General features: G+C 35.9%; 2 protein-coding genes across 3 annotated transcripts in view; both read right to left on the bottom strand.

Annotated features, from left to right (window-relative positions):
- Positions 1–12417, bottom strand: part of LOC118928520 (FYVE, RhoGEF and PH domain-containing protein 5-like) — a 368415-nt gene that overhangs the window by 154165 nt on the left and 201833 nt on the right.
- LOC130679107 (uncharacterized protein C12orf50 homolog) overlaps positions 826–12417 on the bottom strand; it is a 32166-nt gene continuing 20574 nt past the window's right edge. Inside the window, exons 4-12 of one of the 2 annotated variants that reach the window (XM_057486898.1) lie at positions 11581–11658; positions 11385–11498; positions 10397–10507; positions 9101–9208; positions 7632–7748; positions 6124–6228; positions 5666–5869; positions 3947–4039; positions 826–851 (exon numbers count right to left, since the gene is read on the bottom strand). In XM_057486898.1, the coding sequence (XP_057342881.1) occupies positions 826–851; positions 3947–4039; positions 5666–5869; positions 6124–6228; positions 7632–7748; positions 9101–9208; positions 10397–10507; positions 11385–11498; positions 11581–11658 (956 nt within the window). The remainder of the gene's footprint in view (positions 852–3946; positions 4040–5665; positions 5870–6123; positions 6229–7631; positions 7749–9100; positions 9209–10396; positions 10508–11384; positions 11499–11580; positions 11659–12417) is intronic. The other variant, XM_057486899.1, reaches the window with a different exon arrangement.

Raw genomic sequence — 12417 nt, 5'->3', positions numbered from 1 at the left:
AAGTATAAAAGAAATGAAAAGTTTCAAATGATGTCTCTTTTATATTTGTAAGCATTTATACTTCTGGAGTTATTAAAGTCTTAAAACCACACTAAGACTTTGGGGACACTGTTACTAATTCACTTTTTCCCTATAATAAGTCCTTTACTCCAATATGATTGTGTAATTTTTGCTTTCATGGTAGAAAAACGTTCGATTTTCTGTTTTGAACAGGGCATTTCGCAGCAGATTTTGTAGTTACCCATTAAAAGACATTGTTCAGCAACTTCCCTGCATAATAAACCAATCTTAGTCTCTTTCTACAATACATCAAAGTGTATTTCTATTGGGATTCCTCTAACATACTCATCCTAATCTGTAACTGTGGGACTTCATTGAACTTGTGTACATTTTATGTGTTATTGTTGCTGAGGGCCTGGCTTAAAAATCTACTATAAAGAAAATATGAAGTCTCTTCCAAAAAGAATATTGCAAAACAGAGATCAAAGACACAGTTTTACTACTCAATCTGTGAAATATCAGTTTACAATTAAAGAATGATTTTAATTGTCAAAATTTTAAATTTTATTAAATGTTTGTGGCAAGGCATTGAATAAATTCCAGATCTATATAAATACACAGGCAGCTGTTTGTAATTTGCATTTTGAAAAAGCACAATGTACTTCCTGCGTCTTATTTCAGAATTTGCATTTTATTATCTTTGCCTATCCACTATATAATATGGAGTACTTGAACATCTTATTTGAATTTTCATTTTGATTGTAAATCAGATGATGTCTGACACTTTCCCCTTTTCTCCTTTTTCCCTTCTCTCAACCTCCAGGTTTATTTGCTCCCATTTCTTCTTGGCTCTAGTAATAGAACACATGAAATATTTCAATTATTTTCTTTTCAAGCACTCTTCAGTGGACCAACATTTTGTATGACTTTGGCCATTACTTACCATAAATCTAAAGGCAAAACAAAAACTAAGCTTATTGTTTTTATTCATAAATTTTCAAAATGCCATTCAGCTAATTGCACGTCTTTCCAAAGCTTGCTGTGTTTTGAATTTGGATGGAGGGATGGAAAGGAAAGCAAAAAATACTGTGTCTAATACTGCACCATGGGGCACCCAGAATAAACGGAATGGATGTTCCATCCAATGGAGACAGACGCCTCCAGTCACGCCAGCTGTGTCCCTATCAGAAAGCAAATGTGACATCAAGGAAAGGCTGCCAATGACAATGACACCTCTGCACACCTTCAGCTCCTTTCCTAGATTCCCACAGACACATTTTCCTCTCCTAGTGCATTATCCTCAGAGCATCCAACAACATCTTCCCCAGGGGCTCCTCTTACCCATTTCTACTCCCGTGGCCTTGGCTCCCAGATTTTCCTTAGAGGAACAGACCAGTGGTAGCTTGTGCTTTCTGCCTCCTTTCTCCCGCCATCCAACTCTCCACTGGGAAGTGTTGACATCTCTCTGACCTAGCAGGAAGTGCAAGGGAGGAAACTCAAGCTAATGTTTCTCTAGTCTGGTGATGACCCCAGTTGGAAAGGATAAGAGTTCAGGGATTCCAAATTTCCCAGTCAAAAGCACAGGTAAACCAGAAAACTAACTTAATTTTGTTATAACTCTATTTAATGTGTCTTGACTCAGTCCCACCATTCTGCCTGATGTAGAAAACTTTAGTTCTTTGTACATTAACTTAGTGAAATTCAGTGATTTCTTAGTTACTTCATGTTTATATTTCAGTCACGTTGAGATTTAAAATTTTCTCTCAGGGTTTTTCTCCCTTCCTCACCTCCTTGCTGCTCACCCTCATTTCTAGGGTTGGGACAGAGGAGAATGGTTGCTGCTGTGGGACAGCTTAAAAGAGAGTATCATCTCGACAGTCTTGGGTGTCAACAAGGTCTGGGTCATGTGCTAGTGAATCATGGCCCAGATGACGTAGTGTAAGGTTTCTCAAACTATAATTTGCATTCTAATCATGTGGGAGTCTGGCTAAAATGCAGATTTTGATGCAGCAGATCTTAGATGGAGATTCTATATTTCTAACAAGCTTCCAGGGGATGTCATTGGTGGTGGCCCTCAGACCATACTTCCAGTAACAAGGATTTGACCAATAGATGATGGCTTGGTTTCCAATCAACTCCTTGGCAGAGCAATCTATTGAGATGCTAGCTGAGTTCTCCCCTGTAATAGCCTCCACCGCAGAGGCATCATTCTGATGCCATTCCTTTTGTCCCAGTCAGGAGACTTTGCATAGATCCATGGTTCCTCTCTCCCAGGAAATCACTCACATTTGAAATTCATAAGAATATATGATGCAAGGAAGCTTGGAACTTGGAAATCTTAAGAAGCTTCTCATGTTCAACACAGCCTGCTCTCCCCTCCAACCCACCACCGTTTGGTACTGAGAAACTCTCTCTAAAACTTTTCTCCCTAGGCTGCATCTGGGAAGTGCAATGCAGTTCCTCTTTATGCTCAGATTCTTTTAAACTTCAAGGGGAATTCTATTATTGACCTTCCTACCACCTACCTGGCATAGCTGGAGGCGGTAAGCGAGGAGGAGGAGATGAGTACTGAATAAGCGGCCCCACCGTGCATCTGTTCTCTTGCTGCCTTTCCCTTCTCTCCTCTGTAATTTACAGGTTGAAAGAAAAGAGCAGCTTTGTCAGCTGACATCCCTCGTCACATTCCCTTTCTTGTGCCATACATGGACGGTACATGTTTCATGCTCTGAAGTGAAAACACCTTCCCCCAAATCCTTCTGTAATTCTTTTTTAACTATCTGGGAAGGGACAGGAGCTGTCACTGGGACCTGAGGGGGTGAGGTGTACATCCTTTAATTCTCCAAAACCATCCCACCCACAAGGAAACCATGGAAGAAAAAGATGTGGCTTGGCAATTTGCAGTTTCATCCAGAATTTTTGTCAACTTTTCACCTCCTTCCTCCCTAAATTAAGTGCAACCACATGTGAAAACCCACACAAAATTAAGAAAAAATATACTCGGTCAAATAGTGCTACAAGCAGAGTTCTCTTGCAGAACAATAGGATTTGGGAACAGATGGGAAAAATGAAAAACAATTAACTCCAGTACATAAATAGATATACAAGTTTGCATATTGCGTCACAGTTCAAGTCAAAAGAGCTTAGAGAAATAATGCTTTAGAAGATTTCAGCAGTTTATCTTGGGAAGAGGATAGTCTCTAGTCCGGATGTGTTCTGGCTCATTTTGGGAAGCTCTTACAAGAGCTTACGAATTTCAGATGATTCTGAAAGTTCTAGGCTATCGATTTAGGTAGGGACTCCCTATCAAGGGCTTTTTCTGAAAGGTTCATTTCTCTGAGAAGTAACTGAAACCATTTTATCCTGTGTGGCTTCCCAAAGCCATTGAGCCAGCTCCCGGATAAGGTAGAAGAAGCTTTCAAGCCAGAGAACCACCTGAGGTCAGATCTGCTACAAGCCTCTACCCTGAGGCTCTTCCCAGGGTCCCCACGCCTTCCTGGAGAACAGAGCACAGCAAGGGGGAGACCACAGTCGCTCTGAACCTCCTGGCCTGGAAACTTCATCTCTGATGCCCTTTCAGTCTGTACCAGCCCTTATTTGTCTATGGTGGACATAGTAAGGCTGTAATATTTTGGGTCAGCAGATGGTTTTATATATTTGCTTTGCAGTTCAACAAATAATGCATCTTAGCATATTTTAAAATTGCTGCAACTGCTATACTTATGGCCTAGGAGAGAAATACATCAAAAGACTTCTGATAACACATAAAAATGAACAAAGATGAACACAATAATACAAAGTAAAATGGCTAGTAGAGAAAATATCTAACTAAACGAGTACTTGTTTATATGCATTGTGAAAATTTTCTAAACTAAGTTGCTTGAGCTTACAAACTTGTCATTCATTTTCAGAATTATATGATGCATTAAAATCACTAGTAAATATTTACCTGTATATATCTTCTCAGTTTTTGAATATGTTTTTGAAAAAGGAATTCTTTTCTGCCAGGCTGAACCATTATATGATGTTGTCATATATTTATCTGAGAAAAAAAGGAGACTGGAATTGAATATTTTATAACTTTAAAATCATAGTGCAGAAGAATTTCAAAGTTACTCTTTCAAAGCTAAGGCATCAGGGACATGAGTTTATTAAGGCCATTTAGGTTCTCAGTGAACATGGTTACACATCTCTTAATTAACTGCCTTGTTCCTCATATTAGGCTCTCTCCCATGAGGCTAAGCTAGACGAGAATATGGTATCTCAATGTAATGGAAAGATTACATTGCTTTTCTTTGCCATGATTTTACAATTTTAAAACGCTGTTTTAAAAACTGGGAGGAAGGAAGCAGAGAAGGAAGAAAAGCAGAAAGGAAGGAAGGACAACCTGGAAGGTACAGGCAAAGTCCCTTTTCCTTCCACGAAGTGACTTCATGATGGCAGTAATCGCTCTGCCACAGTGAACTCTCTGCCCCGGGAAACCAAAGCATTTATATATTGACTTGGTCTTTAAATGTCTACTTTCCTCTGATGGCTCTGTATTTGAACAGTTAACTAACAGTGATATATTTGTGTTTTCAAGTATTACCACGCAGCTGTGATTCTCAAAGCATGGTCCACAATAATACTACGGATTTAATTTGACTTTCCCTGTGTTGACATTTGCACGAATGGTGCGAAAGCAATAGCGAGTGTAATTGCAGCCACCTTCACACAAATCTAGATAATGGCACCAGACAGTTCTTCACAGGTGTCTGCTCACAGTAAAATAACAATAAAATTAATTTTTTAAAATTAGTAAATAAAATGAAAATCCTGCTTTACTTATTGGTATCCTTATTTTTATATGTAAATCCATACATCATTCTATTCTAAAACAAATAGAAGAAAAACAATTTAAATAAAACTAACTTCTATTTAAATTATAAAAGAAAAGACCTAAAAGAAGCAGAGTTTTTACTTATATTTCAGAAAGTACACAACATTCAGAACTCCACTGACTAGACTGTGAACACAGGAAAATACAAACATGAAATCACAGGGAGGTGAGTGGACTTTGCAACCCAACTTTAAAAGAGCAAAATTCATGTGAGACAGGAAGAAAAAGAGATTTGGTTCTCTACTCCCTTGAGGCCTGTACTGCCTGACACATACTGTGATTTTGCCTATTACATGATGCAATGATTTAGAAGCAATCTGTGTATGCTGGAATAGATAAGAGGTTGTCAAAGATAATTGCCATTAACACCCAAACTAACCCTTTCCGAAAGTAATCATGAGGTTCTCAAGAAAAGCTGAAACAATAGCATGAAGTGATCATTGAGCAATGTAGTTAGTGGAACAAGACAAGGTCAACCATTTGAAAACAATCCTCAAGAGTGAAATAAAGCTATCCAGGGGGAACAGAGTGCTGTGCTCTGAGACAAAACTCTAGGGAAGTTCAACAACAACTGATGTCACCCAACATGTTTTCTTCCATATCCTTTAAATCATGTGTACTCCTACACATGGAAGAAATCCCTCCACTAGTTTTCTAAGATGTTATGGTGGTGATGGCCTCAAAAAAGAAGAGAAAGTGGGTAACAGTGAAGATCAGTTGGACCATCCAGAAATTCCATGGGGATGCAGACTATAGACATGAGTAAATTATGTAAGTAATGAGCCTCACCAGGACAGCGGTTGGGTTTGGGTTCCTTGTTAACATTGTCTTTATTGTAGGAACTGTTCATGGGCCTGCTGTGAGAAGGTGCATTCAACGAGACAGGTTTGACATCATCTCTCTGAGCATGGATATAGGATGCATTTTCAGCATTTCTGTTTTTATAATTGCGATGGTCCCTCATTTTATTTTGGGGATTTAGTGCCTGTACCGCTGTAAAAGAAAGGGGGAAGGGAGTGAAAGAAAAAAAAGAAGCTGATTTCATGCCCATAATTAACACATTGCATTTTTAAGTGCTTAACAGCACAATGGGAGACAATATAAGCTAAAAGAACTAAGTTTATTGAAGTTGGGTTGACATCTAAATAACATCGCACAGTCATGATGAGTTTCTCAGGTAGAAAATACTATTTCCTATTTAATCTCTTTTCAAATTATCAAAATATCCAATATAAAAGAAACTTTACCTCTCTGCAATCCTTGGCCAGGAAAGTTCTTTGGTTCATCATAAATCCATTTCCTTTTTTTCACACCTTTAAAATCAGGCTTCCTCACTGGCTGGACATCATACACTTAAAAAAGACACAAATTTTTACAGTTTTTTAAGAGATGCTTTCATCTGAAAATTGCTGGAGGTGATAATTACATGTATGTGCATTCACATGTCAAGCAAGAGAAAAAAAAATAATGCATCACCCTAACACTTTTTTTGGTAGAACAAAGGGTGATTTATTTTAAGTACAAAAAAAAAAAAACTATCTTGGAAATTGATGAGAAAACTTTCAATAAGTAGTACTCCTTAGAGGAAAAAATGCTTTTCTCCAAAGGAAAGAATGGATTCTTTTAAAAGAACATACAATTACATTCCAAATGTTGTTTTTGAGTAGTTTTAGAATTGTTATTTTGAGCACTACTGAAGAAAGTGACTTAAGGCAAAATACCTCTAATGAATTTTACCTTATTGTTTTGAGATCTTAAGAATTTGGGTGTATGGATAGTTTGGTGGAACAAATCTGAAGAGTCAGATTCTGTATGTGTTAAGATCGCTATATCATTCATATTTTACTTGCATTATTTACATCGAAAAATGTATGTACATGCTCAATTTTCCATGAATTTCTAAGGTACAGTTTTACAGAGAATCTTAAACAATGGTAGAGAGGGACATTCTTCGTTATTTCTTTGTTTGGAGATCATGAACATTCCCAAGTAACTACTGGGCCGAGGAAATGAACCTCAAGTTCTCAGTGTGATGACATTAGCTCACTGCAGTGGACTCATTAATCTGTCTTTGCCCTAGTTCTGTATTTCAACGTATGTGTTAAACCTTCAGTGATGCTGGGGTTCACCGCCTCTTCTCCAAATATCGTACTCCACCCTTACTCTCAAGCTCCCACTCCTAGGATTTGGAAACTATATTTTTAACAAGTAAGCTGGACTTCTAGGAGTAAACCATCGTGGGCCTTCCCTTCAGTTCCTAACTGGGATCCAAGAATATTACAGGGGTTCAATAAAATGAAAGAGGGGAAAGAAGGAAAGAGGAAAGGAAATGAAGGAAGATTCATTATTCTTAATTATGTCAAGAGAAGTAGCTCAGAGTACTGAACGGCAAGGAGAAGCCAAATCCAGAAAAATAATCCAAAACATAATAAAAACCTGCCAATATAACCCACTATGCGTTACATTTAAAGTGCTATACTAATGAATCTTCTGAAAAGCTGGCATATTATTAGTGTTAACACCTAAATTAAACTAGTGGGAAAGTATGTAATTTACTAGGACCTACGTCATAATTCATTGTCAGAGTCAGTAGAAGAATATTGGGTTTTTAATTCTTAATCCTGAATAATTTCCAAACCTTCCTTTTTTCTTTCTTTTTAAAAATTCTATTTAAAAAAAGCAAAACAAATTCATGGTAAGACAAATATATATATATATATATATATGGCCAAAAATTATAGAGCTAATGTCTCACTTGAAGAGGGATCCACTCTGCACTTCACACTGACATTCTCAGTAGCATTTAATACATGCGTTGTAGCTACTAGTTGGGTAGTCAGGGAACACTCTGGATCAGGGTTGTCCTTGTTATCTTTCAAAGCAAATTAAGAAAATAAAATGTCAATATTAGTAGAAGTGTTTCAGTTGGAATTTCACTTTCAAACATATGATGGGTGCACCTCTTTAAAAAATATGTATGTATATTAACTTTTACCATGTATCCCTGAAATTCCCTAATTACCACATTAAGTCCCCAAAGCTTGTCATTAACAAAACATTAAAAATTCGGAAATACAGCCATTATCTTCAATATGTAAGTTATATATTTCTGGCAGTATTTTTAATCCCTCCAAAGTGATAAAAGATTATCAGTGTAACATCAAATGGTCTGATTTAAATTAAAGTTCCAGAAATATTTAAAATGTAACAACTTTCACATATTCTATGCTTACAGCTGGGCTATCCAACAGAGCTTTCTACAATGATGGAAATCTTCTAAACCTGTGCTCTCTGAAATGATTGCCACCAGTCACATGTGGATGCTGACACTTGGAATTTGGCTAGTGCAAACTGAAGAGCTGAACTTTTCAATTTTACTTCATTTCGATTAGCTTAAATTTACACAGCCACACGTGGATTGTGGCTATCATTATTGGTGTAGTAAGAGTTCTTGTTTTTATTTTTCCTTTTGGTGGTTTGGGCAGACTTTCCCATCTCTGAATGAGAAAGAGGAAGAGAGATTTACAAGTAATTTTCCATAAGAATAATTTGGACACAAGTGCCTTAATCTATTCTTGAGGACATTTATTTAACAGTGGAGAAAATAGTAGGTAAAATTGGTTAATATTTGAATGGAGAGTATGTGAAGCCATCCTGCCATCCAGTTACAGGACTGGTATACTTTTAGTCTGTGACTAGCTGCCCAGCAGAGAGGTACCAGCTGGGATTTTGTAAGCATAGTAAGAGCAGTATAGAACTATAGAAGATGTATTTTATTATCATATCTCTTGATTAGTGATAAACCAAAGCTGATAATAATTATAAATGGGGCTGTCGTGAGATTAATACTCTTCACAGTATTAATAAAAAAGCTTTCTAAGAAAATTCAATCATACTGAGTATTTGAAGCTGGAAAAGAAACTAAAGTTAGGACTTGGTATTACCATTTGAGAGAACTAAGAACTGCAGAGCTAGCAAGACTTGTATGGAGTCCAACAGTCCAGTATTTCAGATAAGGACATGAACTAAAAGAAAAGTCCCATTGTCAAACAATTAGGGACAGAGTCAAGGAACCTTAGGGCTCTTAACTCCTATTTAGTGCATTTAGTAGTAATATATTTTTATTACCTTGCCTCTTGTATTGGTTTCTAAAGCAGTCTAACTTTATGAATAACTTGTCTATTCAAATTACAAATGGATTAAAATTATAGAATGATAAATTACCTTTAGTATCTGAACGTTTTGACACGGTGATTTCTTTCTTTTCAGTTAAAGCTTTATTTTTGTCTACTCCAAGCACAATGATCCTCTTTCGGACGTGGCAGTCACCTCCTAGGACAACACCTTACTGTCAGTGGCAGTGATGGCAGTAAGTTGTACAAAACCATCTTTCAACACAGGATTATCCACCCCCTACAATATCCCTTTTTACCCACTTTTGTCAAACACTTCTCAGTGATACCATCCCCATCTCTATTCATATCATATATGTTTAGATTAATACATGTGCAAATTTGAATATGAATATTCAATATGTACACTTGCATACAGATAATTTGCAAGAAAATTCAAAGTCAGCACATTTTCCTTTAATGTATAACAATCTTTATTTCCACTTCTTCCACCCTTTAGAGATACAGTAAATATAATTTATCTTCCATATAATATCTTCAGAAATATGAAAGTCATTTTTTATGTTCCTTAAAGGTCTTCAATTTTTCAAAATAAAAATCCATAGTTGCTTTAAATACTTATACACTAAATTTTCAGATCCTTCACCATACAAGTTACCCTTCCTAACATAAAATATGTTTCAAGTAGCCTTCTTTAAAAATGACACCAAATATGGACTAGAGTATACAGAAATCAGTGGAACTGCTATAATAATAGTTCACATTATGGAGCATTTTTCTATTTGTCAGAGACTCTGTTGAGTACTTTAAATGACTTACCACATTTCATTATCTTCCTATACTACTCCTAATAATTCAGGGTGAATTTACCTTAGCTATTTGGTAGCTGACAGATGTTACTGACTCATTTGAAACTCTGTGGCCGACAAAAAATACGTTTTTCTTCACCATCTCTATCATGTCAGCTCTTTCCCAATTTTAAGAAAACCCGCCATGACTATCTTGAAACTAAATAAAATGCAAGACTTTATGTTCATCCTTCTGTGAGTTTACCTTGTTAAATTTGACTCATTGTTCCAGCATATTAACTTCCAGTCATCTCTAAATTTTAAATACATGTCCCCATTCATCTATTCAGTTGTTTAAACATAAGATTATTTATTCTACAAATATGTATGGCAAGTACATCATGTACCAGAGAGTCTACTGCAGGGATTCATTTACAGCAATTGATTATATACAGTTCTTGGCCCCAAGGACCTTACTCAAAGCCAGCAATAAAAATGTCAAAAAGATTTTGAAGAAACTAAGTTAGTTATGAGAGAGAAAATTCAAACTCATTTTTAATATGATATATTCAGAATCAGCCAGTAATAAATTAACTCACCTCCATTTTCAAAAGCAGCAAGGTCAGTCCTTGGTTTTCCATCCAATGATGCTTTCATCTCCCCTTGCTTTTCACATAGGCTAAATTTTTTTGGAACTGTAAGACCATCCCCTAGAAGTTTTTTAAAAAAGAAAAATCATCCCGGGAACTACTACATGCTTACATAAGTTTGTGATAGAATTCATGATGATAGTAAAACCCTAAAAGTTAATGCAAGTGTTGTTTGCATGGTGATATGATGGAAAGTAGATTTATAAATACATAAATTTTAGGCAAATGCTTTAATTATCAGGAAAGCAGCAAGCAAATTTATTTGCATGTGTGGATAATTTATCAAATGGCAATTTAAAAGTTCAAGCCTTCTAACACTATAGTTTGTACATAATACATTTAGTCTATTTGATTTGTTTTTCACATAATGAATTGTGATACTTCTTTTGTTTTTATTTATATACCATGAAAAGAAAATGAGTAAAAACTATTTGTGTTTACTACTGACTAAAAAATGCTAATTGAACTGTGGTAATTAAATAAGTCTCACCATTTTTCTTATATAGCTCTAGATAATTTTCTTATAAAATATACTATTAAAAGGAGAATAAAAGAGAAATGAAATTGTAATACCACATGTTATTCTGGATTGGATTCTAAACCAGAAAACTCTACATCTATTACACAGGGAGAATTGCTTCCAAAGAAATATGTAATCATAAAAGCAAATTATTTACAGAATTACTGCATGGGATGCAGTGTCACCATGTGTTTATGAAGGCTCCTCATTCTGTGGCATCTCTGGGAAAGCATAATTATATTAATAGCAGCTTTTCATGTTAAAGTTAAGGTCCTCTGAGAAAAGCACTTCATTCTCACTCTCAATTCTGATGTCTTGTCATTTAACTCTAGTGTACATCTTACTAAATAATTCACAGCCTATTGGACTGAGTATCCTTCACAAATCACCTTGAAGCGTTGCCTTGTCATCCCTTACCTTCTTGCAATTCACTGCCATTTTCCAAAGGCTTTTCTAATTCTATTTCTGCTGTAGAGGTTAGGCTTTTTGATGATGAAATATCTGGAGAAGTATAAAATCTGTAGTATTCACCTAATCTCCCATAAGAAAAGTGATAGTTAGTATATCTGTCACATCAAATATTAGAAAAATTCACAAATGTTTGATTTCTTACCAGATTTGTAACATATCTCCTTTATTGCTCTTTGTTCTTCAATTTCTTCAGGGGTCATTGTCCGTAAACTAGATGCATCTATAGGATATATTTTTAAATTAAATTTTTCCAATGCCAAATAATATGAAAATTTATAAACCATAATGAAAAATTCCAAATATTGTTTTCATGGATGGATTACTGTTTTTTTTTTAAATTTTTAAAATCAGTGATTTCCATACTGGCAAATGTTTCTAATTGCTGTTTTTCATGTATTGGAATCGGTTGAGAGAAATTAAATGCCTAATCATACATTATGCGTCTGAGATGAGAAGCAGGAGGGATAGACTCACTTGCTGAGATCATGTTCTTTGGAGGAGGATGTGGGTCTGGGGATGCGGAGCTATAGGAGTAACATAAAGGAATGAGTAGTTCTGTGTAATACTGAGCACAGAGGCTGTGGTGGTCTGGAGCCCACAGGATGTGTTCAAGGGCAGTAAGGAAGAGTCTACTTTTCTGCATGTTTCTCTTGTTTGTGTGCATCTACTGGCACCACAGTTTTGTGATGATATGGGAAGAATAGGATGCACTAGGCTGCAGAAGACCTGGGTTCTAATGCTGTTTATAATTCGGCAAGGTTTCCTTGGGATAATACAGACGGTAGCTTTTGTAAACTATAAAATACTCCATGGATATCTAGAACCTCCAGGATTAAATATGAGACAGATGTAAGCATATATCAGACAGAAGGATATGCCAATATTTAGTTACATATAAATAAAAGATATATAAATCAATTTTATCAATGTTCAGTTATATATAAATATAAGAGGTTATGAGTACCCCTATAAACAACTG

This window comes from Manis pentadactyla, chromosome 10 (genome assembly GCF_030020395.1).
Source record: "Manis pentadactyla isolate mManPen7 chromosome 10, mManPen7.hap1, whole genome shotgun sequence".
NCBI classification, from domain to species: domain Eukaryota; kingdom Metazoa; phylum Chordata; class Mammalia; order Pholidota; family Manidae; genus Manis; species Manis pentadactyla.
This window is presented reverse-complemented; position numbering and strand designations above follow the sequence as displayed.